Source organism: Mauremys reevesii, linkage group 2, assembly GCF_016161935.1.
Source record: "Mauremys reevesii isolate NIE-2019 linkage group 2, ASM1616193v1, whole genome shotgun sequence".
NCBI lineage: Eukaryota > Metazoa > Chordata > Testudines > Geoemydidae > Mauremys > Mauremys reevesii.
The window spans coordinates 286,583,316-286,610,994 of NC_052624.1; the positions used below are offsets into that span (position 1 = coordinate 286,583,316).

Here is a 27,679-nt window from a genome sequence, read left to right on the forward strand (position 1 = left end):
GCTGGCCCCAGGGATTGGTGTGTGGAGGGGATGGCGAAGCTGTCTCTGGGCTGCCCAGCACGGGGCACCAGCGCTGCTCCGCAGGCCCAGGCAGGGCGAGCTCACCCAGGTCTCTCCTTGCTTAGCCAGGCCCCTGGGCAGGGGCAGCACAGATGCTGCTCCTGCAGGGGGCGCCCCAGGAGAGGGCTGGGACGGGGAAAGGAGAGTCTGGACAGGCGCTGGTCTCACATCTAAACAGAGCTTTATTAACAGCAGCAGCCAGTCACATACAGAACAACAGGGCCCCCAGGACCCAGCCCTCCGGCGCCCGGAGCAGGAGGGAGCTGGGCTGCACGGAAAGGGAAGGCAGGGCTGTGACGCAGCCCCCACCAGGTGCTCGTGGGAGGGGAACTGGGCAGATCCCTGCGCTCAGCCCCGGGCCAGCCACGCATAGCGCCTCGGGAAGCAGTCTCAAGGGGGCTGCACACCAGGGAGCAGCCACCACCACCGGTTCAGGGTCTCCAACATCTTCATGACCAACTGCAGGGAATGCAGGCAGGTGCTGCCAGGCCCGGTGGGGGCTGCGCTTCGGAGGCACCGCCCAGCATGCCAGATCTCCAGGGCCAGGTGCTAATGGAGCCTGCCTTTGAAGCTCTCTGGGGTCAGCTCACTAAAGGCCTGATCTGCCTGCGTGAGGCAGCACTGCCCCTAGAGTGCAGCGCCTGGGGCCAGAGAGCTCCCTGGGGGCAGGGCGGGGGGGCTCAATCCATTCACCACTGGGAGGCTGGGGACACAGCTGGCTAGTGACAGCTGAGAGGAGCAGTGGCGGCCAAAGAGCTGCCCCTGGCTGCCAGGGAGCTGGGCACGTCCGTGGTGGAGGATGGGGGCTGCCAGAGGGCGGGAGCAGCATGCTTGGGACACAACCAGGCAGCGACATTCCCTGAAGCAAGACAGCAGCTCCTGACATGGTGCAGAGCAAAGCGATTTACACCCCCCCGCCCTGCCCCCTGTGCGCTCGGCCCCACGCAGCACAGGCAGCCGAAGGATGGAGAGTGTCCCTCACCCCAGGATGGCCCAGGGCAGGTCCTTCCAAAACCATGAGCCCACTGCAGCTCCACTGTCCTTCCCGAAGAGCTGGTGAGGGGACCATGGGTCAAACTAACTAGAACACGAGAACCAACACCACACCAAACGGCTATGGGGGAGCACGGCTGGGGGCAGGGGCGGGGACACAGTGAGCTGAGGCTGGCACAGGGGCAGGAGGTTACCCTACTCTCCACAGCAGCGGACGTGCGCGTGCTAGTCCTTGGCCCGGCCGATGATGGCCAGGATGTAGAGGAAGATCTGGATAATATCCGTGTAGAGGTTGAGGGCGGCGAAGACGTACTCCTCCGGGCTCAGGGCCAGCTGCTTGTTCCCCAGGAGCATCTGAGTGTCCACCGCTAGGAACTGCAAGAGAGGGGGGTGGGGTGTCATCCAGGAGCAGGGTGCCAGCCCTGGCACCAGGCCTGCCGCAGCAGCACGCGTTCAGCATGGACCATGCCCAGGTACCCAGCTCTAGGCCTTGCCAGCAGCTCTGAGCGGGAGAATGCAGCCCCCCGTCCTGCACACCCAGGGCTCACAGCGCATGGCATGGCAGGAGGGATGGCCCGTGCCAGGCTGCGCCTCTGCCCCCTGCACATGGGGGTGCTCTGGAAATGCTGCCAGGATGGAGGGGCTTGGACAGTGCCATGCCCAGGAGCAGAGCACTGGGGGTTGAGTGATCCAAGGGGAAGGGCTGTCCCTGGCCATCACTGACACCGCCCTGCCAAGCCCTCCTTCCCTCTCTGAGCCGAGTCTCCAACGCCCCTCCGACTCTAGATCCGGGCACGGGTCCCAGTGCTGGCCCAGACAGGGCTCTCTGGCTTGTGAGCGAGAGCTGTGACTTGGCCCCTTCCCACCCACCAGCAGCAGCCCCCATCTCAAGAACAGGGGCGTTTATCCAGGCGTGATGACTGGTCCCACAGCTGCCACTGGACCCTGGTGTTGATGCCCACCCTCACCCCAGGCAGGGGGAGCCAGGTTCCAGCTGGGACTAGGCAGGAGCAGGAGGTGCCACGATGAGGGTCTGAAGCTACCGCCAGTTCTAGAGCGGTCCCCACCGCACAGCTCCAGGCTACCCTCCAGCAACGCGCTCACCCAGGGGCACAGGGATACGGTGGGCATAGCAGACCAGCAGCTGGAGAGGGTGGATTTTAAGGCCCGAGGGGCGCAGGGCCCATGACCCTGAGGGTTTGTTTCTCAGCCGTGGTGAGGCAGCCAGATGCCCCTGGGGGAGGGGTTCATCAGGCAGAGCTGTCCCCTTTGAGGCCCTGGCGAGCCCCTAGGCTGAGCGCCCTGGCTCCTGCCCACTCAGCTCCAGCCCAGGCCTTCCCCACGCTGGGCAGGGATCTGCAGGAGACAGTGGGGTGGCGCTGCCCCCACCCCCAGGAGCGCCCTGCCCCGGCAGACACTCACACAGGTGAAGAGCAGGGCTCCCAGCGAGGCGTAGACGATGTCCATGATGCGGTTCCGGATGAAGATACACAGGATGGAGAAGAGGATCAGCACCACCAGGCAGACGATCAGCACGCCCCGGCAGGAGGTGAAGTCATACTTGGTCTGCAGGAGAGGACGATGCGCCATCGGGGCGTCACACGTGGGGTCTCCAGCCCCTGCCCTCGTGGCTGGGCCTGCACCTGGCCCCAGCACTGCTCTGCCTGCTGGAGGAGCTGAAAGGAGCCCAGGTCTTTCTGCTTTCCAGGCAGCTCCCCCAGGAGCCCAGACACGGGCCGGCTGCCCAGCCCCAGGCAAGGCTACGGCACAGCTGGGTCCGAGGGCCAATTCCCCGGGAACCAGCACAGGCAGCTCGTAGGCTGCACCTGGGTTCTGCCAACCCCGTGGCCAGCTCCCAACACAGCCTGAGCATGTGGAGACGTCAGCGGGCGAGTGCTGTACCTGCCCAAGGGCTCCAGAGCATCAACCCCTTAGCAGCATGAAGGCCCAGACGGTGCCAGGGAAGCTACTGCAGCAGAGACCGACTCCCAGTGGCAGGTGTCTGGCTAAGGCTGAGACAGGAGGCACAGCTGGGCAGTGACCCACAGGTGGCAGGGCCCCAGGCAGAGAGCTAGCAATGTCCCCAGGAGGGGGCAGCCTGGGGCTTCGGCTCCCCACTCTCACAGTTGGAGAAGGCAGATGTCAGCCAACCCCTCATCCCCCAGACATGCTGGGTGGCCCAGCAGCCAGCTCCCAGCCCAGCCCGGGGATCGAGCGCTGGCGGGGAGGGAGCCCAGCCCCTCTCACCTGCAGGGAGAAGAGGACAACGGTGAAGCAGACGATGGCCGTGATGCCCACGGCCATGATGACGGCGTCCGTTTCATAGAAGCTGGCGATCATCCCCACCATGTAGGAGAGGCTGACAGTGAGGATGGACTGGAGAGAGGGGACATGTGTTAGGGGGGGGATGAGCAGGCCGAGCAGAGCCAGGGCTGGGCAGGCACCCGGGTGAGGGGAGCCCCAGGCTGCTAGGGCAGCCGCCTGGGCACCACCATCCAGCCCCGAGCTGCAAACCCTTGGCACCACAACAGCCTCATTCCCCTGGGACCCTTTTGCAGCACACACCGGGGAGCCCCGAGCTGGAAACCTACAACCCCAGGAGGGGCGGGGCCTGGAGAGTGTCCAGCTGGGGCGAACGGGGAACGAAGGGTTTACAGCCTTCGCCGGAGGGAACGGCCACCTGCTAAAAGCGTAGCACACGGCCACAAGCCTTACAGGCTGGGCAGCGAAAAGGGGTCTCCACCCCCTGCCCCATGTAGCCAGCTCCCGCCCAGCCAAAGGGACGAGAAAGGGTGACTAGCCCCATGCTCAGCTGGAAGGAAGTGTAATGAAATGTGGCACCCCAGATCCCCCAGGGACTGTGGCCATGGGGCTGTTACTGGCTCTGTGCTCAGGACCTAGGGGCTGCACTTGGGGTCAGTGCTGACTCAAGAGAGCGCCCCTATGGGACTCCACCCCAGAGCCAGCAGCACAGCGCCTCCTAGTGCCTCCCTGGGCTCAACATCCCCTGCATCGCCCAGCCCCACCCCAGAAGGGCGGTCGCAGCTCAGCACTCCTGGAAGGTGGTGCGAGACCATGGGGTGAGGGGTACAAGCACCCTGCGTAAGCAGCTGGGTCGGGAGAACTCCCTGGAGTGCTCAGCACACAGCAGCGCTGAGCCTGGCCATGCCGTCAGGGAGGGGAGTCGGACGGGGATGAGGTCAGTTCTCGCACTTCTCTCCCGGGCAGGAGCAGCGTAGGGAACAGCACGATGGGTGGGAAGAGCAACTCCAGCCTGCCCCAGAGCAGAGGGCCCCTCCCAGCCCCCGACTGTCACCCCAAGCGAGGGGATTTCAGCGGTGGGGCTGCGAGAGCCGTGCTGGGCCCGCAAGCTGGCGCTCACCAGGGCGACCAGGTTCCAGGGGTACTTGCGGCGGAACTCCCCACAGCAGCTCAGCACGATCAGCGAGATGAAGAAGACGGCGTAGGAGACGTAGTACATCCAGACGTTGCGCCTCACAAAGCCCTTCATGCCCTTCACAAAGGTGAAGATGGCCACGAAGGCCAAGGTCACGCTCAGCTGGACGGTCAGCACCAGGAACACCTGGCGGAGCACATGACATGGTGAGGTCAGGTCCCCTCTCCCCCTGCCCCCATGCAAAGAGAGGGCCACTCCCACCTCCTCTAGTGGGGATCACAGGCCCTTGGCCCCTGCCCCAGCGCACTGGGAGCCCCTCACCTTGCGGATGAAGGCCTGGCGGATGCTCTTGTCGTCCCAGTGGGTGATGGGGAAGTCCTGGTTGTCGTAGTACGAGGGCGGCCCGTCCTCATGGTAGTTACTGTGCAGCGGAGCTAGAGAAAGGGGGAGTAAGGCAGAAGCTGGTGCACAGCCCTTCAGCCCTCCACCCAGCCCGGCCAGGAGCAGCCCAGCACCCAGGAAGAACTAAGCTCCAGGGGAGTGGGCCCCGGGCCAGATGGGTGCTGGGCTCTACTGCACACACTGCAGCACCTTGTTCCACATCTCCAGCCCCAACCCTGGGGAGATCATGGCCTGGCTATGCCCCAGAAGCGGCAGCTCACCAACTCTGGTGGCCATGGTGCCAGGTCTCCAGGGCACACGGACAGGGCTCATTCCATCTTGCGGTGCCAGTCCCACACAGGGAAAGAAGAACAGCAGGTGAGAGGGGTCAGGCAGGGCTGGGTGCAGTGGGCAGAGCTGACTAGAAGCATGGCCATGCCTGCCATGCCAGCACTTGGCCATCCTTCCTGCTCGGACTCTGCCACAGCCCACCTGAGGGCAGTGGTGTGGGGAGGCAGGAGCCTATACCCTGCGCCTCTCAGAGGGCTGGAGGAAGCCTGGGGCTGCCCCCCATGCCCAGCCTGTCTTCCCCACCAGCTGGGAAGCTGGCTGCAGCTGGGGGGGGGGGGGGGGGGAGGAGAGGAGAGGAGCAGCCATAGGTGCAGCTCAGCCACAGGGAGGAATTGCAGGCAGCTAAGAGGTGTCACTGCAGGAATCTCAGCATTTCCTCCAGAGTGGGAGATGCCAGTGCGAAGGTGAGAGCCTGCCAGACCCCACCCTGCCCCCCTCCCCAATGGTGGAGGGCCAGCAGGAAACAGGGCCCTGGCTCGTGGCTAGGCCTCACCTGCCCCAGGGAGGGGAGGCTGCAGGAGTCTCCTCTTCTCTCCTTAGGGTGCAAGAGGGCCGTAAGCAAGGGACTCCCCCTTCTTCTCCAGAGGAAGCAGCTGCTGCTGTCCCCAGGGCAGAAAAGCCCTCGGGGCTGCAGCAGCAGGGAGTGAGCAGGCAGAGAGCACTGAGCCCCAGCGATTCCTGTGACCTTGGCCAAGCCACACCAATTCAGTCCCCAACCCACCGCTCACTCAGACCCCTGGGCCCTGTGCAGGATGGAGGGGCCCAGAGAGTTCAGACTGGGAGTGTTACCACTGCCCCACCAGGCCCAGGAGTCACAGGGGCCATCACAGATCTCATTGCAAAGTGGGGTCTAGGGACCAGTTTACACAGACACTGCACCAGGTTAACTGGCTTCCCTGTCTCCCCTAGGTCTGGATCCTGGGTTATTCTCACAGCACCAGCCCATGTGCTGTGAAAATTATGTGAAAACTCACAGAAGGACAGTGAAGAAATCTGGCAGCATGTGACCTCCAGAAGAAGAAAGGGGAGCGTCCATGTACCAGCAATGCAGATACAGGTACTAGTGCAGAGAGTGGAGTGGATGATACATCTGAGGGAAGGGAGCAGAAGGAGACTCCACCGATTGGAAGGCACGAGATGCGCTGTCCTAGGGATGGGAGTTCCACAACCACCGCTCCCAAGAGAAGGCGGCGGGTGGTGGTGGTCAGGGACTCCCTCCTCAAGGGAACTGAATCATCTATCTGCCGCCCCAACCAGGAAAACAGGGAGGTCTGTTGCTTGCCAGGAGCTAGGATTCACGATGTGACGGAGAGACTGCCGAGACTCATCAAGCCCTCAGATCGCTACCACTTCCTGCTTCTCCACGTGGGCACCAATGATACTGCCAAGAACGACCATGAGCGGATCACTGCAGACTTTGTGGCTCTGGGAAGAAGGATAAAGGAGTTTGAGGCGCAAGTGGTGTTCTGGTCCATCCTCCCTGTGCAGGGAAAAGGCCTAGGTAGGGATTGTCAAATTGTGGAAGTCAACGAATGGCTACGCAGGTGGTGTCGGAGAGAAGGCTTTGGATTCTTCGACCATGGGATGGTGTTCCAAGAAGGAGGAGTGCTAGGCAGAGACGGGCTCCACCTCACAAAGAGAGGGAAGAGCATCTTCACAAGCAGGCTGGCTAACCTAGTGAGGAGGGCTTTGAACTAGGTTCACCGGGGGAAGGAGACCAAAGCCCTGAGGTAAGAGGGGAAATGGGATACCGGGAGGAAGCACGAGCAGGAGAGTGCAAGAGGGGAGGACTCCTGTCTCAGACCGAGAAAGCAGGACAATCAGCGAGTTATCTTAAGTGCCTAGACACAAATGCAAGAAGCCTGGGAAACAAGCAGGGAGAACTGGAAGTCCTGGCACAGTCAAGGAACTATGATGTCATTGGAACAACAGAGACTTGGTGGGATAACTCACATGACTGGAGCACTGTCATGGATGGATATAAACTGTTCAGGAAGGACAGGCAGGGCAGAAAAGGTGGGGGAGTTGCATTGTATGTAAGAGAGCAGTATGACTCCTCAGAGCTCCGGTATGAAACTGCAGAAAAACCTGAGAGTCTCTGGATTAAGTTTAGAAGCATGAGCAACAAAGGTGATGTGGTGGTGGGAGTCTGCTATAGACCACCAGACCAGGGGGATGAGGTGGACGAGGCTTTCTTCCGGCAACTAACAGAAGTTACTAGATCACAGACTCTGGTTCTCATGGGAGACTTTAATCACCCTGATATCTGCTGGGAGAGCAATACAGCGGTGCACAGACAATCCAGGAAGTTTTTGTAAAGTGTAGGGGACAATTTCCTGGTCCAAGTGCTGGAGGAACCAACTAGGGGCAGAGCTCTTCTTGACCTGCTGCTCACAAACAGGGAAGAATTAGTAGGGGAAGCAAAAGTGGATGGGAACCTGGGAGGCAGTGACCATGAGAGGGTCGAGTTCAGGATCTTGACACAAGGAAGAAAGGAAAGCAGCAGAATACAGACCCTGGACTTCAGAAAAGCAGACTGACTCCCTCAGGGAACTGATGGGCAGGATTCCCTGAGAGAATAAAATGAGGGGCAAAGGAGTCCAGGAGAGCTGGCTGTATTTTAAAGAATCCTTACTGAGGTTGTAGGAACAAACCATCCCGATGTGTAGAGAATAGTAAATATGGCAGGCGACCAGCTTGGCTTAACAGTGAAATCCGTGCTGATCTTAAACGCAAAAAAGAAGCTTACAAGAAGTGGAAGATTGGACAAATGACCAGGGAGGAGTATAAAAATATTGCTCAGGCATGCAGGAGTGAAATCAGGAAAGCCAAATCACACTTGGAGTTGCAGCTAGCAAGGGATGTTAAGAGTAACAAGAAGGGTTTCTTCAGGTATGTTAGCAACAAGAAGAAAGTCAAGGAAAGTGTGGGCCCCTTACTGAATGAGGGAGGCAACCTAGTGACACAGGATGTGGAAAAAGCAAACATACTCAATGCTTTTTTTGCCTCTGTCTTCACAAACAAGGTCAGCTCCCAGACTACTGCACTGGGCAGCACAGCATGAGGAGGAGGTGACCAGCCCTCTGTGGAGAAAGAAGTGGTTCGGGAGTATTTAGAAAAGCTGGACGAGCACAATCCATGGGGCTGGATGTGATGCATCCAAGGGTGCTAAAGGAGTTGGTGGATGTGATTGCAGAGCCCTTGGCCATTATCTTTGAAAACTCATGGCGATCGGGAGAGGTCCCAGATGACTGGGAAAAGGCTACTGTAGTGCCCATCTTTAAAAAAAGGGAAGGAGGAGGATCCAGGGAACTACAGGCCAGTCAGCCTCACCTCAGTCCCTGGAAAAATCATGGAGCAGGTCCTCAAGGAATCAATCCTGAACCACTTAAAGGAAGGGAAAGTGATCAGGAACAGTCAGCATGGATTCACCAAGGGCAAGTCATGCCTGACTAACCTAATTGCCTTCTATGATGAGATAACTGGGTCTGCGGATGAGGGGAAAGCAGTGGATGTGTTATTCTTTGACTTTAGCAAAGTTTTTGATGCAGTCTCCCACAGTATTCTTGCCAGCAAGTTAAAGGAGTATGGGCTGGATGAATGGACTATAAGGCGGATAGAAAGCTAGCTAGATCATCGGGCTCAACAGGTAGTGATCAATGGCTCCACGTCTAGTTGGCAGCCAGTAATCAAGCGGAGTGCCCCAAGGATTGGTCCTGGGGCTGGTTTTGTTCAATATCTTCATTAACGATCTGGAGGATGGTGTGGACTGGACCCTCAGCAAGTTTGCAGATGACACTAAACTGGGAGGAGTGGTAGATATGCTGGAGGGTAGGGATAGGATACAGAGGGACCTAGACAAATTAGAGGATTGGGCCAAAAGAAATCTGATGAGGTTCAACAAGGACAAGTGCAGAGTCCTGCACTTAGGACGGAAGAATCCCATGCACTGCTACAGACTAGGGACCGAATGGCTGGGCAGCAGTTCTGCAGAAAAGGACCTAGGGGTTACAGTGGACGAGAAGCTGGATATGAGTCGACAGTGTGCCCTTGTTGCCAAGAAGGCTAACGGCATTTTGGGTTGTATAAGTAGGGGCATTGCCAGCAGATCGAGGGACGTGATCATTCCCCTCTATTCAGCATTGGTGAGGCCTCATCTGGAGTACTGTGTCCAGTTTTGGGCCCCACACTACAAGAAGGATGTGGAAAAATTGGAAAGAGTCCAGCGGAGGGCAACAAAAATCATTAGGGGGCTGGAGCACATGACTTATGAGGAGAGGCTGAGGGAACTGAGATTGTTTAGCCTGCAGAAGAGAAGAATGAGGGGGGATTTGATAGCTGCTTTCAACTACCTGAAAGGGGATTCTAAAGAGGATGGATCTAGACTGTTCTTAATGGTAGCAGATGACAGAACAAGAAGCAATGGTCTTAAGTTGCAGTGGGGGAGGTCTAGGTTGGATATTAGGAAACACTATTTCACTAGGAGGGTGGTGAAGCACTGGAATGGGTTCCCTAGGGAGGTGGTGGAATCTCCTTCCTTAGAGGTTTTTAAGGTCAGGCTTGACAAAGCCCTGGCTGGGATGATTTAGTTGGGGTTGGTCCTGCTTTGAGCAGGGGGTTGGACTAGAACCTCCTGAGGTCCCTTCCAACCCTGAGATTCTAGGATTCTATGGCCAGAGCCCACCACATAACCCAGACCCCTTCACTTGGCCCCGCAGGGATGGGGCTGACTCTGCATCTTTCACCCCATTTCCTGGCAGCTCACCCCACCCTTGAGGCCCAGCTGCAGAGTGGACACAGGTACTATCTCTAGGGCCACAGCAGGTGCAGAGCAGACATGGGGGGAGAGCTGGGAGCCCCAGGAGGAGTCTGGGAGCGCTGCATGGAAGCAGGTCAGAGGGCACCACCAGCTGCAGCAGACTTTGGAGAGAGGCCCCCAGCTGGACCAGCAGCACCTGCTGAGACTCCAGGCAGGCAGAACGCAGCCTGACTGCTGGGAGGGTTCGAGTCTCGCTCAGCTCTAGAGGGGGATGGGGCAGCTCCCCCAAGCATGCCTTCCCACTGCCCCTGCCCTGCCTCCCACGGGAGCAGCAATGTCACTTACAGCCTTGGTCCTCTGAGACTATGGGCTGTGGCTGGGCGTATGGCGGCTGCATATACGGCCCCTGAGGATACACGCCTGCCGGTGGATATGGCCCCTGAGCATATGGGGCTGGTGGGTATGGCCCAGGCCCTTGAGGGTACGGGCCCTGCGGAAAGCCCGGCTGGTTGTAAGGTCCTGGCTGGAACTGGGGCTGTGGATAGGGTGCTGCCGGGTAGGGGGGCTGTGCGTAGGCTGGCGGGGCAGGAGGCTGCTGCCCAGGGAAGGCAGGGCTTGGAGTGGGGAAGCCATCGCCCGACACCAGGAAGCTCTTCTCGTGGGACATGTTCCCAGGTGCTCACTGCCGCTTCAGTGCTGGGGAGAAAACACACAGAGGGGGCGTTAGAGGCCTTGCTCCTGAGTCCCCCCCACTGCCAGCCAGTCACAGCCCGAGGGGCCCCCCAAACCCCAGCCTCCCAGGCAGCCCCCTGGACCCATCCTTCTCGGAGCTGACAGGACTGGAAGCCCCTCCCCCCACCCATCGCCCCATGCCCGGCTGCCCCACAGCTGCCCCCCGTGTCCCCACAACTGCCTCCCCGCCCCCCCAGCCTCACTCAGGGGGCCCACGTCACCCGCCCGTGAGGTGGGCCCTGCTGGCAGCAGAGTCTCTGCTAGGGAGCAGGCTGACCCAGTTCCTGCAGCTCCGTTGCCACGGTAACCAGGGCCTAGCGCCAGCTTCCCCTCCTGAGCTCCGGCTGGATCGGGCCAGGCCGGAGACGGGTGTGGGGCAGCGGCAGGGCCGGCGTCTGCCCCGCAGAGCCCGGGGGGAGCCCGGCCCAGCCCCCATTTCCAACTGGGGCCCCACTGCTCAGCTCTGCCTCCGGGCCTGTCCTGGCCCCCAGCCACTGACTCCCGCTCCGCTGCCCAGGCTCCAGACCTGCCTCTGAGGCCCCCTTGCTCCCACCCAGGCTCAGCCCTGGCACCTGCCAGCTCGGAGGGAAAGGGGGCACCTGGCGGGAGGCACCGGGGCCAGAGGATCTGGGGAGAGCCTTTTGTTCAACTGCCATGCGCGAGCTGCTCCTCCCTGCTCCCCACAGGGCTCTCAGCTCCATGCTCCTGGCAGCCCCCTTCCCTCCTGGCTGCAGAGCGTCCTCCGATGGCGCACAGAGGGAACAGCAGCCGGGACTGGGCAGGGGAGGCCAGGTGCTGGAGCCGGGCTGGCCCTACAGCGGAGCCTGCAGCAAGGAGCAGGACGGAGCTGCTGACGCCTGGCAGGCCAAATGGAAGGCCCTATGGGCCAGATCTGGCTGTCAGGGGGCTGCCTTGGGGCTAGGATGACCAGATAGTGTGAAAAATCGGGATGGGGTCAGGGGCTAAACAGGCACCTATATAAGACAAAGCCCTAAAATATCAACTGCCACTATAAAATCAGGACATCTGGTCACACTACTCGGGGTGCCCTGTGACTGCAAGGGTGGCAGGTGCCTGCACTGCCCAGAAGGAGAGCGGGGCTCAGGGGGTTTCTGAGACCCAGTCGAACTCAACGTGTGTCTACACAGCCGTTTTCCAAGCACTAGCCCAAGCTGGGCTGGGGAGGCTGCTGCACAGGCTGTGCAGAGGTACCCGAAGCACCTTGGGCAGCCACAGCTCAGGATGGGCAGGAAGGGCCCCAGGCAGAGACATGCTCCGCAAGGAAGCCCCGAGCACTCAGCACACACCAGGACACCATCTTTGGGGTAGCCCGGCCAGAGACCCCAGCCTACATGAAAGAGTCAGGGAAGGGCTGGGCCTGGCCCGCTGCAGGAAAGCTCCTTCAGCCCTCCCCAGCAGCTGGGTCTGCTCTGGCTTGTTAGTTTGACTTCAGAGGATGAGTTCCAGAGCGTGAGTGTGGGAGCTCACAGCCCCCCGCCATAGGGGCAGGGGTGCTGCCTCATTAAACAGAGTGTCCCCCATGCCCAGCCCGGGGCTGATACGCAGGCCTCCTTCACTCAACAGCAGGCAACGACTCTGCCTGTTTTCCAGTCACTTAGTGAATCTCCTCTGGCTTTTCCAGGGAGACAGGGCCCCCATTCACCCCCCACAAGGCTCCTCTCCGCTCGCCCACCCACATCCATATCCCTTTGCCCATATCCCTGCCCTCTGGAGCCTCCCCCCCACTGCAGGGACCCCAGCCGTCCCCCGCAGGGACTCTGGTCGCCACAGGGCTCCCCCCCCTGCCCCAGGCCACTCTGCCCAGCACACAGAAGCAAAGGACAAGCCCATTTTTCTTCTTTCCAGTAGTGGCGACTACAGCCCAACAGTGCCGGCTGCACAGCGTGCCGGCCCGCAGCTACAACTGAGGCACCCATGGGGTTAACGGCGAGGGCAGGTGCAGGCTACTCCTTTTTTACACAGCATTATATCAGCATTCCCATGTCCCCTGTTTGGGTTTCACATAGGCTCCTGCCATGACAGGTTGGCATGCAGTGAAACAGAAGGGGTGCCACCATGCCAGCAGGCCTGGGAGCTAAAGCCAAAGTACACCCCACCCAGAACACCGGTGGCCAGCACCGTCTCCCGGGCTCCCTCCCTGCTTGTGCTGCACAGGGCTGGCCACAGAGTGCTGGCTGTGTCCAGGGGCTGGCAGGCAGAGCTCTCCATGCTGGAGCTGCTGTGCCAGGAGCAGGAGGGACCTGGTACTGCCCAGCCCCCAGCAGGGCAACGCCCCTTCTTGTAAACACCGGGGCTCATTTCTCAGGCAGCAGCAGAAGGAGCTAGGCCTGCTGCCACAGGGATTCTGGGAAATCCCATCTAATTCCCAGCATCAGCTGGCCCCACTCACGTGACATGGTGCTGGGCTGGCACTGGCATTGCAGGGCCAGTGCTGTTCCCTGCCCTGGGTTCAGTCCAACTTTCTCCTGCAAGTAATTTACAAACACAGCTGCACCCCCGGCCAGAAGGGCTGAAACCCCACAGCGCAGCGTCCACCACGGCACCACCCAGGGGATTTAACACCTTCATTGAAACCCAGCCAGTGTCAGCCATGCAGTCTAGGCACCCAGAGCTCCCAGCTGCCCGGCACAGCCCCTGCATACCACACACCCCTCCTCAGGGCACAGCAGCTCCCAGGAATGCCCACACACACGCACACACCCAGAAACACCAGAGTGGGTGCTTCCTTCGGTCCTGGCGAGAGACGCAAGCCCCCGTTTATCCCCAGGTGCAGTACAGCTGCAGTGCCAGCTTCCCATCGGGCAATACTCCTCCTTGGGCTGGGGCCACCCTTAGGAGCAGGAAGGGGGTGTGACGAAGTGGGAATATTTGGTAATATTTTTATTAGGTCTGTTTGTGCCCCAGTTTCCCCCAGATTCTGCACTGTTGCCCACTGTGTGCTCCCCAGGCAGGCTGAGACACACAGGTGGGCGGTGCCCAGCTTTCCAGACCGTAGCCTCATATCAATGGAGCAGCTGAGAAGACAATGGCAAAGCCAGTTGCCTAGACATTGACACCTAGCAGCCAGGGACCCAGAGGGATGTGGACTTTCCTGCCTCTCCTAGGGGAGACTTACAGCCTTACCCCCATGGGTCTCAGACTGGGGAAAGTGCTGGCTGCTGGAAGGAGCCAGGGCTCTCACCTAGTGTCTGACCAAGGTGGTCAGACAGCCAGCCAGGGCTGGAACCATGGGGTCACTGCAGCTCGGCTGGGCTCTTGGTCGACCAGACCAGACGATGCTCCTAGGCTCCCCTCAGGGCGGCCTGTGCTGCGTGCGAGGTTCAGAACCAGGTTTTTCACAGCAAGGCATGCGCGTCACTGCCCACACAGCACAAGGTGCATTGGCCCCTCCCTCAGGCTCTGTCAGTGGGATAAGCAGAGCAGAGTGAGGGGCTGTAGGGCCAGAGGCCCAGTCCAAGGAGGGGGTGAGGCTGGGTGGCTACCCCAAGGCAGAGCAAGACCCCTCGGGGGTCAGCCCCACTGCAGGGTTTGCCCTAGAGACACCGTTCCAAAGCTGGGGCCAGGCACCGCGCCTGTGGGTCCGGGACCGGGGGCCTATTGCCCTCAGTCTCTCTGCTCAGACTCTCCTTGACCAAGCCCACTGCTGAGCAGGCGTCTGGAGACCTCGATTCCTTCCCTCAACCCACCCCCGGTGCCCCTTCTCAGACTGGGCAGCCAGAAACACTCCATGCCAACCTGGGCTTGAGCCTGCCCACTGCTAAGAGCCAGCCAGGCCTGCACCATCACAGCACGGAGCAGGTCGGGGAGGACCCTTCCGCCTGCCCCACCAGCAAAGCCCACTGCACAGCTCCCCCAAACTTCCCTCCCCTCCCCCAGGCTCCAGGGGCATGCTGGGTAGCACCGCACACATTGGCACCCCCCGTGCACTCGCATCAGCAACAAGATGCAGTGCAGACAGCAAAGGCAGCTCAGGCCCAGGGCCTGCCCCACCCTTTCAGGGGCTGAACACCTGGCAAGGAGCCCCAGTGAAGAGGTTCCCTCCTCTTCCAGGCAGCGTGGCACCGAGAAGCAGCCTAGACAAGTACCAGGCGATGACCATTTAGAGGGCAATTTAACCTGCTCTCACACCCCCTTTGTGGGCCTTGCACTAGCTGCACCTTCCAGGCAGAGCCTGGTTCAACGTGCAGCAGGAGTCAGATGGCAAGGGCAGCCGCCCCAGATCTATTCTAATGCTGTTACATAAAGGGCTGGTGTTTCCCTCAGCGAGTCCTGCTGGTCACAGGACTCTGAACAAGTCACAAGGATCCAGAGGAGGACGAGGAGCAGAGCTCTGGGGAGCAGGGAGATGGGAGACCAGAGCCACTCAGTAAGAGGTGGGACCCCAGTGCACCTAGCACCATCACTGTGCGGGGCCAGAGGGACAGACTAAGGGTCCAGAGAAGGCCCCCAGGCTAGTCACCCCACCGTGTAACATGACAGTGGGGCACTCAGTGAGCTCAGAGCTCTGTCCCTGGTGACCTAGAGAGCCGCAGCCTCCCTCACTCAGAAGAGCTGGAGGACAGGTCCACCAATGGCTAGTAGCCACGCTGGTCAGGGACCCAGCCCCCTGCGCTAGGGGTCCCCGACTGCCAGAACCAGGGACCGGCTAATGGGGTGGATCACTCAAGGATTGCCCTGTTCTATCCATGCCCTAATGCTCTGGCACTGGCAAAGGACAGGATCTAGATGTTCTGGAGTCCCTGCCCGCCCCAACTTTGGGACACCACAAGGCCTGTTTGCTATTTGCAGCTGACTGCGGGGACAGCGAGGGGACAGCAGTGGGTTTCGTAGGGATCAGGAGGCGGCTGGGTTCCCGGCATGGCGCCATAAGGCACATTCTGGCCATTCTGCTACAGCAAAACGAATGACCGGGTTCTAGGCCCATTAGCACCTTGCAGGCGACCTAACGGACTGTGCTGTGGCCCTGAGCCACCTAACGTCGGCCTGTCCTGTGCAGGTGGATGACCAAGGACCCTCTATAGCATCAATCACAGCAGCAGCTGCAATGTTCCAGGAGCTCTCGGCCCTCATGCTTCAGGCTACAAGCTGCTCACCAGCTTGAGAGGCGTGGGGCCAGGGGATCCTCCCCCTGGCTAGGACATCAGCAGGCAGAGATTTACAGCCCATCCAAAGCACTTCGAGCACTTTCCACCCCCACCCCCCAACCACACACACAGTTATGAGCATTTTCCTGCCAGACCTGGGACCCCAGACTAACTAGGAGATCTGCTACCGGACAGCTGAGGCAGGCAATTCCAGAGATGATGGGCCCCTGGTGTGGCCGGCTACCTCCTCCCTCTGATCCACTGACAGGCTCCCTGGCACCAGGAATCTAAGCATTACTCGGTAGCCAGCAAGAATGCAGAGACTGCCATGGAGGAGGACCCGGGGGGGCGGGGGGGGGGGTCTGAGCTGAGACTCTCCAAGGTATGGAGATGCAATCCCCAGCCGGTGGAAGGGAAGGGGGAGGGACAGCAGGCACAGGGACAAGACCCCAAAACAACCCAGGACAGAAACAAGGCCTCCTGACCTAAGTCACTTGCCCCATGCCTCACCCTCACAGGGCATGTGAGGTCTCAGTACATACCAGATGCCCTCCCCAGCATGGGCATCTCAGATACATACGGCCCTGGGTGGCGTCAGTGCCTGCCAATGCCACAGCAAGTGGAGTCCGTGCGCAGGCCTGGTGGTCCCGGAGCTGTGCTGAGAGGAAGGCCCAGATCAGGCTATTATCTTCACAGCCACCAGAGCAGAGCAGAGTGGGGCGGGGGGGGGGGGGTGTCTCCTCCCCAGAGCAGAGCCCGATTCCCAAGCAGGGCGGCTGCACAGCCTGCTGAGTCACAGGCTGAAATGCCAGGCAGAGTCCAGAGCACAGCAGTTTCCTTCTCAGCAGCCTCCAGCCCTGCCTGGAAAATACCCTTCTCTCAGCTGCAATAAATAAACCCGCTCCATCGAGGGGGCGGGAGAGAAACCCGCGGCCAGCTTCAGCTGTCAGGCAGCGACGCAGCGAGCGGCAGCAGGTCTAACACGGCTGCTCTCCACCAAATGAGCCCCCTCGAGCGCCCCACCTCATGCGCAGCCTCCTCGCTCTAATCTGCTGGGTCCTTCGCTATCTTAATCCCACGCCTGTGACATCAGCCACACACAGAGCCAGGCCCCCGCAGGAGGAGCGAACTGGACAAAGCTGCAGCCATCACAACTCCGAGTCAGATGGACACCAAAACCTGCCCCCTTCTCCTAGCTTCAGCCGCCAAGCGCTCCTCCCCAGCTGCAGAGACAGCGCTAAGGGATGATCCCAGGCAACCCCGAGGAGCCCCAGCGAATTGCTGGCAGTCACACCCATTGCTGCTGCGCTGCCTGCCCGGGTGTGCAGACAGGAGAGCGTCACACACTGCAGCAGAGGGCTGGGAACAGGCAGGAGAGAGGAATGCAGCACAGGTACCTATGGCCCCAGCCACAAATCCGCCCAGGAAGCACTGAAGCCTGGGGATCTACAAACAAGTACAGCTGGAAGAAAATCATGGCCTGCAATTTTGTTGTGGAAACTGCAACTGTTAACACCATAACTTTCTACAGCCCGTGGCCCCTGCACCAGGTCACACCAAATCTGGCCCAGCCACCCCCCATCACGTCGGCCTTTGAGAGCCAAGCAGGACACAGGGCGTCTCCTCTGTACTGCTGCCCTGCCTTGAACCGCAACTTTAATAAACTGCAACAGCACACTGGGAACCAAGGAATCCCAACGTTCTGACGGCCTGAACAACCCGAGACCGGCAGGAATACCAGCTCCCGGCACCTGGGCTTGGCACGCCGAGGGGACGGGGAGGATTGCTCAGCTCCAAGAAAAGCACCTTGCTCGCAGCTGAAGCCACCCTGGTGTGGGCTTGTGCCCGAAGCAGGAACCCAAACAGAAGTGAAAGGGGCTGGCAGTCCCTGCTTGGCTGGACCAGAGCACCAGGAAACCAGCAGCACAAGGAGGAGGCTGCGGGGTGACAGCAGGGCCTGGGAGAGCCTTAGATACAAAGGCGGGGGAGGGTTTGCAGTTAGCGAGAGGTGGTTTAATCCCATCACAGGGCAGGAGGAGGGGGCTGTCACCACCACGGGGGATACTAAGCCCCCACAGCACCATTTCCCGGCCAGGCTTTGCGGGAAGTGCCAATAAGCAGCTTTGCTCTAACTCTCTGTAATTCCAAAACGCAGCCTATTTACGGCATCTGAAATCCTAAACCTGTCACCTCAGCGAGGCGCTGCGAGTCCTGGGGGCACTGAACCCCTATGGGCATCCCGAGGGGGCTCCGTATCCCTAGACACCCCTGCCCCTGCCACCCCCTGCAGCAAGGCCTGCTCCTCCCACAGCCAGTGAGGAGAGGCTGTACCCCAGCCCAGGGATTCGCTGGGCCAGATGCTGACGCTAGATTAGACTCCCTGTACCCCAGCTCCATGTGGGGTGCAAGCTGCGGTCCTGATCCAGCTGCAGCGCAGGGGGCTGCCCTGGCCTTAGCACTGCAGGCCCTGGGAAACTGCTCGGGGCTTCCTCTGTGTACCTGCTCTGGCTGGCGAGTGGGCCAGAATCAGAGGCTGCTCAACGCCTGCTCACTGCTGAAGGGAGAGGGCTCCCCATCACCTCCTGGGGGCCAGTCGGGGGGGGGCAGCCTCTAGTACCTGCACCCTTCCCCAGCCTGGGGGTTTCAGATCATTCCCCCCCCCCCCCCCCCAGCACATCCCCGAGAGCTCCAGCGCCTCCCGCTCTGAGACGCCCCGAGCTGCAGCAGAGCCATTTCAAGGCCAGGAGGGACCATTATGGCCTAGTGCCCTCCTGCGTGACTTGGATCAGTCTCAGCCAGCCTGTAACCCCTGGCTGAGCTAGGGCAGAGCGCTTGGAAAGATCCAGTCTGGGTTTACAGGCTCCACGTGGGGGCCCGGGGAGGAGCTCCAATGGCTAATCACCACTGCCAACATCTGCCCCTTGGGGTCTCGGCTCAGCTCCCTGCCCTGGAGCGTCTGCTACCCGCGCCTCACTAGCCTGGTGCCTTGCCCATTCCATGCTGCTGCCGTCTGGGGAGATCCAGCCTAGATCCATGTTCCCCTCTGGCCTCAGGGCTTCTGGGTAACAAGCCGGAGAACTGCCCCAGAGCAGCTCGGAGCTTTGTAAGCAGCGTGCCGGTCTCCAGACTCAGGCACACTGACCTGGGTGAGGGGTTATTCCCAACCACAAAGGGTGGGACCCACTGTCCTCTGGCAGCTAATGCCTTGGCCCCTCCCCTGCCCCATCCCAGGCCACGGCTGAGTCTGGCCCGCCCCAGCAGGGCATGGCCCAGGGTGAAGAGGGCAGAAGAGCAGCTTGGGCAGCACATGCCAATGCTGAGCAGGAGACCCGTGTTGTGCAGCTAGCTCAGAGTCAGAGAGGGTCTAGGGTGGATTTGATTTAAATCAAATGACAGGAAGACTCAATTCAATCATGGATTTCTACATAAAAGCACATTCTTGTTGGTTGTTATAACCGTCATACGTGTTCTTCCCAACTCAGAGATAGAGGAGACCCAGACTGGGTCTCTTTTACGCCTGCTGCCAGGATAGGTTTTCCCTTCTGGTGAGAGAATGGTCTGGTAGATCTCAAATCAACCACGGCTACACTAGGAAAGACCTCAAGACTTCTGGAATATGCTGCTCAAACAGCTTCACTTCTGTTTCTACTGCCTGTCGCTCCCTTCGCACATTTATCTCCAGACTTCTCCTCCCTGTCCAGATCTATTCTGCCCCCAACAATCTTCTAGTCATTGAACTTTGAGACTTTGCACTTTTAGAGAGAGGTAAGGGATTGACTCTGTACACAAACTTGCAGAGGGACCATAGGGTTGAGGTCTGTTATTTTAAACCTCTATATATTAATTTAAAAACATTTTTGCTGTTAACAAGTGTCACAGAGCGTGGGTGAGTCAGGGCGCCGCACCCCTCTTCCTGGGATTCACCGTGACTCTCAGCCAGCCAGTAAAACGGAAGGTTTATTGTACAGTAGGAACACAGTCTAAAACAGAGCTCGTAGGTACAGCCAGGACCCCTCAGTCAAGTCCTTCTGGGGGGGCAGGGAGCTTAGACCCCAGCTTGGGGTTCCCTGCCTTGCACCATCCAGCCCCAAACTGCCAAACCAAAACTCTTCCAGCAGCTCTCTCCCCCTCCCCCAGCTCCTCCTCCCTTTGTTCAGTCTCCCAGGCAGAAAGTGTCACCTCTCCCAACCCCCCTCCTGGCTCAGGTAGCTTCCTTCAAGGGAAGTCCCCCATCCCCAATGTAACTCCCCTGCAACATTCCCAGGTCAAATCTGCCCCACTCCCTGCTCCGTCACAACAAGCATGTTACCTCTGGAGACACAAATCCAGTCTGAGAACTGCAAAACTAAGCATCTCTGAAGGTATCTTCTAGATAGAGCACCGAGTCCCATTGGGTAGATAGAAAGATTAACCTAAATAATCGATACAGAAGCCCCTGGAACCCCACAAGATTGGGTCCCTAACCCATGAACTATTGGAACTCGTTTACAAAACTTTTCTTAAACATGACCTGAATATATTGTCTCATACTGTAGAATTAGAATTTATAATCCCTATACACGGCTACCTCTCTGAAACCTGATTCCATGAGGAGATATCTTTGAGCTATAATGTATCTTTAGATAGGTTTTTTCCTCAAAAAGCATTTTATCAAAAAAAATCTGATAAAAAAAATCATTGATTTTTATCCATCCTGGCCTAGCGGACAGAGCACTGGGCTGGGACCTGATGCAGCTCCTGGCTCAGCTGGACTCTGCCTGCCTCTGGGCCTCAGTCACATGGTGCTAACGCCTCCCTGCCTCGCAGGGGTGCGGGAGGTGCTGCTCAGATCCCGCAGGGAGGGGGCAGAGGGGGAGCACTAAAAAAGGCAGGCAGCCCTCGGAAGCCAGAGCTCATGCCCTGGCCACATCTGTGCAGCCACCTGGCTCCATTTCCCCAGCCCACATTCTGCACTACTTCCTCTGTCATTGGGTTCACATCCCTTCACAGCACGCAGCCCCCTGAGTCTCTCTGCAGCTCAGTCCTGGGCTCCAGTTCTCAGGGCTGAATCTGCACCAGAGAAACTCCAGGCACAGCCAGGGAGCAGGTGCACAGGGGGAGGGGGAGGGGGAGGCAGGCAAGTGAGCTTAGATGCCAACAGAACCTCTGGAATCCCTGCACTGGACTGCGGCAAAGTGAGAAATGCTGCTGCTCGAAGCATGTTGGGTGCCTTGTTGCTGCTGTGACAGAAGCAGCTTGTCAAAGCCCCAGGAAATGCTCTGCAGAGCAGGGACTGAGATGCCAAGTGTGACCTCTGCCAGGACCTGCTCTGTGAGCCAGAGACCTGCACCAAACAGCTTGAATGCAAATACTAGCGAGCCACAGGCAGAGCGAATGCCTCAAGGGGGCTGGAAAAACAGGCACCAGGACAAAAGGCTGCAGCAAGAGAATCTGCACACACAAAACCCAGCTTCCTGTCAGCAAATCTGTGCAGCCCCCTTCAGAGCCCACAGCAGCGAGTGCCAGCCCTGACGCCCAGTGCAGTTTGGGAACAGAACTGGCAACCAACGAAGGGGACTAGCAGCTAGATGGAGTCCAGAGCCCAGAACAACCTGCTGGGTCTAATCATAGTAACAGCCACTCTGGGTCAGAGCAAAGGTCCATCTAGGCCAGGATCCTGTGTTCCAACAATGTCCAGTGCCAGGTGCCCCAGAGGGAATGAACAGAACAGGAATCAGCAAGTGACCCATCCCCTGTCGCCCACTCCCAGCTTCTGGCAAACAGAGGCTAGGGACACAATCCCTGCCTGTCCTGGCTAATGGCCATTGAGGGACCTATTCTCCAGGAACTTATCTAGTTCTTTTTTGAACCCTGTTATAGTCTTGGCCTTCATAACATCCGCTGGCAAAGAGTTCCACAGGTTGACTGTGCATTGTGTGAAGAAATACTGCCTTTTGTTTGTTTTAAACCTGCTGCCTGTTCATTTCATTGGGTGACCCCTAGTTCTTGTGTTATGAGTAAATAACTCTTCCTTATTTACTTTCTCCACACCATTCATGATTTTATAGACCTCTAGCATATACTCCTTAGTCGTCTCTTTTCCAAGCTGAAAAGTCCCAGTCTTATTAATCTCTCCCCATACTGAAGCTGTTCCACACCCCTGCTCATTTTTGTTACCTTTTTCTGAACTTTTTCCAACTCCAATGTACCTTTCTGAGATGGAGCAACCACATCTGCACGCAGTATTCAAGATGTGGGCGTACCCTGGATTTATATGATATTTTCTGTCTTATTATCTATCCCTTTCCTAGTGATTCCCAGTGTTCTCTCCGCATAGCAGCCCTGGTTAGCACCACCCAGCGCTTTCTGCACCACTCCAGGAGAAAGCTTGGGCTGCAGAGCTGAGCTAATTCAAGGCAGAACCTGGGTGCAGCTGAGCTCCACCCTGCCAGGCTGGCTGCACTGGTGGGCTAAAGAAGTTACCTGCCCACATACGACGAGCGGAGAAAGCCCCCCCTGAAAGCTATTTTCATCTGCCTACAACCCCTGTCTGGTAGTAGCTGGCACATAGCAGAGCCTGGCGACAGTGCGGCTGCAGCAGGGCTGGGATAACCTTGCTGGACATTCGGCTAGCAGCATAAGCCAGAGCCTTCTGGATCAGAGCCTGCCCCGCAGGAACACTGGCTAACCTGGCGTGGGGTGAGCCAGAGGAGACGGCACCACTGGAACCAATCCCCAGGGCTCACTTGAGACCATTTACATTTAAGACCAAAAGGGAAGAGCTCGAAACACCTGGACCCTCCCAGGCAGAGCCCCCAGGCAGCGCTATCGCCCGCCTCTGGCCTGCAGCCCCAATCAGCCTTAGCCTGGGTTGGTGACACTGCCTCCTGCTTCGCGGCACTCGCACAGCAGCTCCAGGCGAGAGGATCTCCGAGATGGATTGAGGGGCTGTGACGAACTGGGAATGTTCTTAATGTTTCCTCTGAATACGGTGCTGGTGCCTCAGTGTCCCCTCTGCAGTTCTTAAGTATCTAGCAGAGCAAAGGGCCAGTGCACCTAAATGCCTGGCACTCTGTCTCCTAGCAACTGATGGCCTGGGCCCCTCCCCTGCAAGGTGCCAACTGAAGGTGTTGGAGACAAAGGGATCAGGTGACCTCCTGGCCCGGGGAAGGGGCTGAGCAGAGGAGGAGGGGCTGGAGGGGGGTTCAGTCTGGAGCTGGCTGGGGACGAGGAGTGAGGGCAGATGTGGGGGTCTGGCTCACTGCCCCCCAGAATGGACCCAGCCGAGGGGTCCGGTTCTCTGTACCCACAAGCTCTGTGTTAGACCCTGTTCCTGTCATCGAATAAACCTCTGTGTTACTGGCTGGCTGAGAGTCACGTCCAACTGCGAAGTGGGGGGGCAGGACCCTGTGGCTTCCCCAGGACCCCGCCTGGGCGGACTCGCTGTGGGAAGCGCACGGAGGGGCAGGGGATGCTGAATGCTCCAAGGAGAGACCCAGGAGGTGAAGCCGTGGGAGCTTCTTGCCCTGCAGACAGGCTGCTCCAAGGGAGAGGAGGCTCCCCAGAGTCCTGCCTGGCTTTGTGGGGAGCAGTTCCAGAGCAGCGCCCGGGAACTCGGTGACAGGGGCATCAGCAGAGCTGGGGGGAAGAGCCGGGGGGGCTGCAGGTTAGGATCAAGGGGCACTGGCAGAATGGCTGTGGAGGAAGCTTGCACAGCCCCCACCCACTCTGAGCTCTCAAAGCAGTGCTGGCCACACGCTTTCACAAGGACCTATTGAATATTCAAACGAAGACCCCCAGAGAGGTCAGACCCTTCCCCACAGCCAACAGGGAATCTCTGGTTAGCCACCAGACAGCGCAGCTTGTGCAGGGGCTGGAGCAGCTAAGGGAGGAAAGCAGGTGGCAGTCACAGGGCCGCGCTGCGGCCTCTGCCCTGGCCAGCAGCAGGTGCACAGAGCAGGGCTCCTTCCCCAGGCAGGCTGTGACCCAGGCTCTGCTAACACTGCAGCACAAGGGCGCGCGTCACAGAGCTGGATTCACCCCTCCCGATGGGTGCGAGAGCTCAGCACCCCCTCACAGAGAGCTTTCCCGGGAGCTACCTCCAGCGCAGACTGCTACTTTGGGGCCACCAGCCCTCTCGATCAGCCAGGCCTGCCGAGCTGGCTGGGCCCAGCGTTTGCCCTGCCCTGACCAGCTACCCGCTGCCAGGAGCGCTGCGACCCCCAGGCAGCAGGAGGAGAGCCACAGCCAGAGCCACAGCGATGCCTGGCCGTTCTCTGCAGCAGGGTGAAGTAGCAAAGCCAAGCCAAGACCGCCGGGGTCAGACGGGGGTAGCACCCGGGGCCCATACAAATAACACTAGGGACGAGCCAGCAGATGTCAGGCTTCAGGGGGAGTGTGCCCTGCCATCCACACCCAGCGCTGCATGGCTGGCCAGGCGCACAGCGGGGCCGCCTGCCTGCGGAGCTCTGGCTATCGGCCCATGCCCAAAAGGAGCACTGGCAAGGCAGGCCAGAGTCCTGGCCCAGGGCAGCATATCCTACATCTCAGTACACAGAGTTCAGGAGACTCCTGCTGCCCACTTGCCTTTCCACTCTCCTGCTGGGGCCCTGCTCTCCTGGGCTGCTGACCAGTGCCAGGAAAATGGACAAGGCCTGAGCACACCCCTGAGGGGTGACAGTTCCCCCACTCTCCAAAGCAGGGTGGCCCCGGCCGTCACTCACCGGCCCAGGGCCAGCAGCTCCGCACAGCAGGCAGACGTTGGCTGCAGCTTTAACACCAATATCTGGAGCTGCTGCCTGCTTGGTCTGTGCCTCCAGCAAAACAAACCCTTCTCTAGCTGCACTGCCCCAGCAGGGAGCCCAGCGCTGTCCATGCCCTCAGCCAGCCCAGCCTCCTCCCCTTTAGCTTCACCCGCGTCTCTCCTGAGGCCTCTCTGAGTGGCCCATGCTGATAGGACCCTGCCCTCGCTGCCAGACTGTAATTAAGAGGAATCGAACCAGCTTTTATTGCTCCGCTGAGAGCTAATGCCTCTTAGCAGCTGCCAGTCTGTGGGCACAGAACATTGGAGCTCATTGCGTGAAGGCTGTGCCCATGTGCAGAAGTGCCCATGGTGTTCACCTTGCCTGCAAAAGGGCTGAGCAGCTGCAGCTCCACTACAGCCGGTCAGCGAGAGGTGCGTGCGGCCTGTAGCAGCTCCCCTGCTCCGACACCATCAACGAGTCCTCCATGTAATGCTAAATGTCATAGCAAGCAGCCAGTGCCCTCACACTGCCGCATCCGATGGGCTCCGGGCACTGCCCACAGGCATCGCCACAGCCCACAAGAAGGCTGACTACAGGAGTCATTTTTGAGAGGAAGGAAACAGGGCCTCTCACGCACACAGCTGCCCTGCTACCAGCCCCAACCGATTTACTTACCCTTTCCCGGTTCACACAGGCCTACGTGCAATACATGGGACACCCAGCAAGGCCTGGGAGCCACCCCTCGCCACTGCCCCCTTAACACACAAGAGCTGCCCAGGAAGCCTGCAGGGCCCAGTGCACCAGGCTCTGGGTGAAATGGAGGCACTGGGGCCCAGGACGGGGCAGCAGCAGCCGGCCCCCTTCATGGAGCTGAGCAGGGTCTCGCAGAGGGCATTGTGAGATGGCAGCATTGCACACGTAGGCTCCTCGGGGCAGGGACTGGGGGACACAAGCTCAGGGCTGTGCCAAACACAACAGCCCTCACACACTAGTAACGCACAAACACCCCCCCAGCACCCTCGCTGGGCTATGCACTCAGGGCCCCAGCACCCTGCAGACACTCCCACTTCATCACAGCCCCACCCCCCCAATGCCCCCACCCTGAGACCAGCACGGCTGCCCACTGCCGCTGCCCAGCCTAGGGTGACCAGATGTCCCGATTTTATAAAGACAGTCCCATTACCCCCCCCCCCCCCAGCCTGATTGTTCACACTTGCTGTCTGGTCACCCTATCCCAAGCCCACACCTGCAGCCAGCCCACAGGGCACCCCCACATACCCCCAGCCCCACCCACCCCAGGGCACCCCAGCACAGAGCACCCAGCCCCTACCCCCAGGGCACCCCCAGCACCGAGCACCCAGCCCCCTCCCGACAGGGCACCCCCCAGCACAGAGCACCCAGCCCCCGACAGGGCACCGCCCCCCCCCCCATCCCCGGCACATCGCACCCAGCCCCCCGGCACACAGCCTCCCCCCCCCGACAGGGCACCTCCCCACACACAGCCCCAGCACAGAGCACCCAGCCCCACAGGCACCCCAGCACCCCAGCACAGAGCACAGCCCCCGACAGGGCCCCACCCCTCCCGGCACAGAGCACCCAGCCCCACAGGGCTCCCCCGGCTCCCACCCGGCCCGATACTCACCGCACAGGGCCCACAACGGCTCCGGAGGCTGCAGCTGCGGCTGCGGCGGGGCGGGGATAAGGGGGCGGGGGCCTGAGCGCTTCGCCCCGCCCCTGGCCCCGCCCCGTTGGGCCGCCGGAAGCGTCGCGCGGCCCCGCCCGCAGGGAAAGAACCCGCCGGGGCCATAGCTGGGGGGAGGGAGGCTGTACCTGGGGGGCGGGGCTGTACCCAGGGGGGTGATACCGGGGGCGGGGCCATACCCTGGGGAGCAGGGGAGGTGATACCTGGGGAGCAGGGGCTGTACCCAGGGGTGATACCTGGGCGGGGCTGTACCCTGGGGGCAGGGGAGGGGCCATACCTGGGGGAGCCGGGGCGGTACCCAGGGGCGATACCGGGGGCGGGGCCATACCCTGGGAGCAGGGGAGGGGTGATACCTGGGGAGCAGGGGCTGTACCCAGGGGTGATACCTGGGGCGGGCTGTACCCTGGGGGCAGGGGAGGGGCCATACCTGGGAGCAGGGGCTGTACCCAGGGGCGATACCGGGGCGGGGCCATACCCTGGGGAGCAGGGGAGGGTGATACCTGGGAGCAGGGGCTGTACCCAGGGGTGATACCTGGGGCGGGGCTGTACCCTGGGGGCAGGGGAGGGGCCATACCTGGGGGAGCAGGGGCTGTACCCAGGGGGGCCATACCTGGGGGCAAGGGCCATAGCAGGGGGAGCGATACCTGGGACAGGGGCCATAGCTGGGGGGAGGGATGCTGTACCTGGGGGAGCAGGGGCTGTACCCAGGGGGGGCAGGGGAAGGGGGCAATTCCTGGGGGCAGGGGCCATACCAGGCAGAGTGGGGTCCTGCAGAGCCCCAGGCCATAAGGGTTTTGCCCACTGACCGGTGCCGGTCTCTGCTGGGCGCATGGCCCCTGGAGCAGACCCCGTGACCACCCTGGGCTGCTCTTTGAATGGTCAGTCCCCCAGCTGCAGCCCAATCCCGGGGGTGCTCGCTGCTCCCTGGGCGTCTCTGGAGCCTGTGGGCGGCTCCTGGGTCAGGCTCCCAGTGCAGATGGGAGGTCCCCAGCCGGCGCAGAGGTGGGCCTGGCACCCTGTGACAGAAACCAGCCCCACGTCGGGCACAGCCGATGGCGGCCTGGCTCCACAGAGGGGCAGCCTGCGGGCACGAGGGGAGGGAAGGCCGGGTGAGCTCTGCGATGCAGCCCCCATTCTGCGTATGCAGTGCAGCCTGCAGGGACTCCAGTGCCTGTCTCACCACGTGGGATCTGAGAGTCCCTGGGTCCTGTAGCGTCGCAGAGCTGCCTGTCCATGTTAATTCAGATGGGACACCTGCAGCTTGCCCTTTTTCCTGCCCGTTACTGGTGGCCCTGGGCACCTGCCTCGTGAGTGGCCAGTGCACAATGTGAGCACCCCCGGTATATGTGACTGTCGCTGGGGGAAGGCCATAAGCCAAGGAGGCCGCTCTGACGTTGCCATATTGTGCAGGCAGCAGTTGAACCCTGTCTCTCCACCCAACCCCCGCAAAACCCAGAGTAAAAGTGAGGAGAGAGT

General features: G+C 60.1%; 1 protein-coding gene across 4 annotated transcripts; it reads right to left on the bottom strand.

Annotated features, from left to right (window-relative positions):
* Positions 1-222: 222 nt before the first annotated feature.
* GRINA (glutamate ionotropic receptor NMDA type subunit associated protein 1) lies at positions 223-26,276 on the bottom strand. Of its 4 annotated transcripts, none has more exons than XM_039526431.1 (7): positions 26,144-26,276; positions 10,287-10,637; positions 4,772-4,884; positions 4,436-4,636; positions 3,301-3,429; positions 2,476-2,619; positions 223-1,428 (listed from the first exon to the last, which is right to left on the bottom strand). In XM_039526431.1, the coding sequence occupies exons 2-7, from the start codon at positions 10,606-10,608 to the stop codon at positions 1,279-1,281; spliced, it is 1,059 nt and encodes a 352-aa protein (XP_039382365.1). In that variant the 5' UTR covers positions 10,609-10,637; positions 26,144-26,276; the 3' UTR covers positions 223-1,278. The 4 variants fall into 4 exon arrangements, with proteins under 4 accessions (XP_039382365.1, XP_039382367.1, XP_039382368.1 ...); XM_039526433.1 differs by lacking the exon at positions 26,144-26,276 and adding an exon at positions 16,359-16,498; XM_039526434.1 differs by lacking the exon at positions 26,144-26,276 and adding an exon at positions 16,321-16,344.
* Between the last annotated feature and the right edge of the window lie 1,403 nt (positions 26,277-27,679).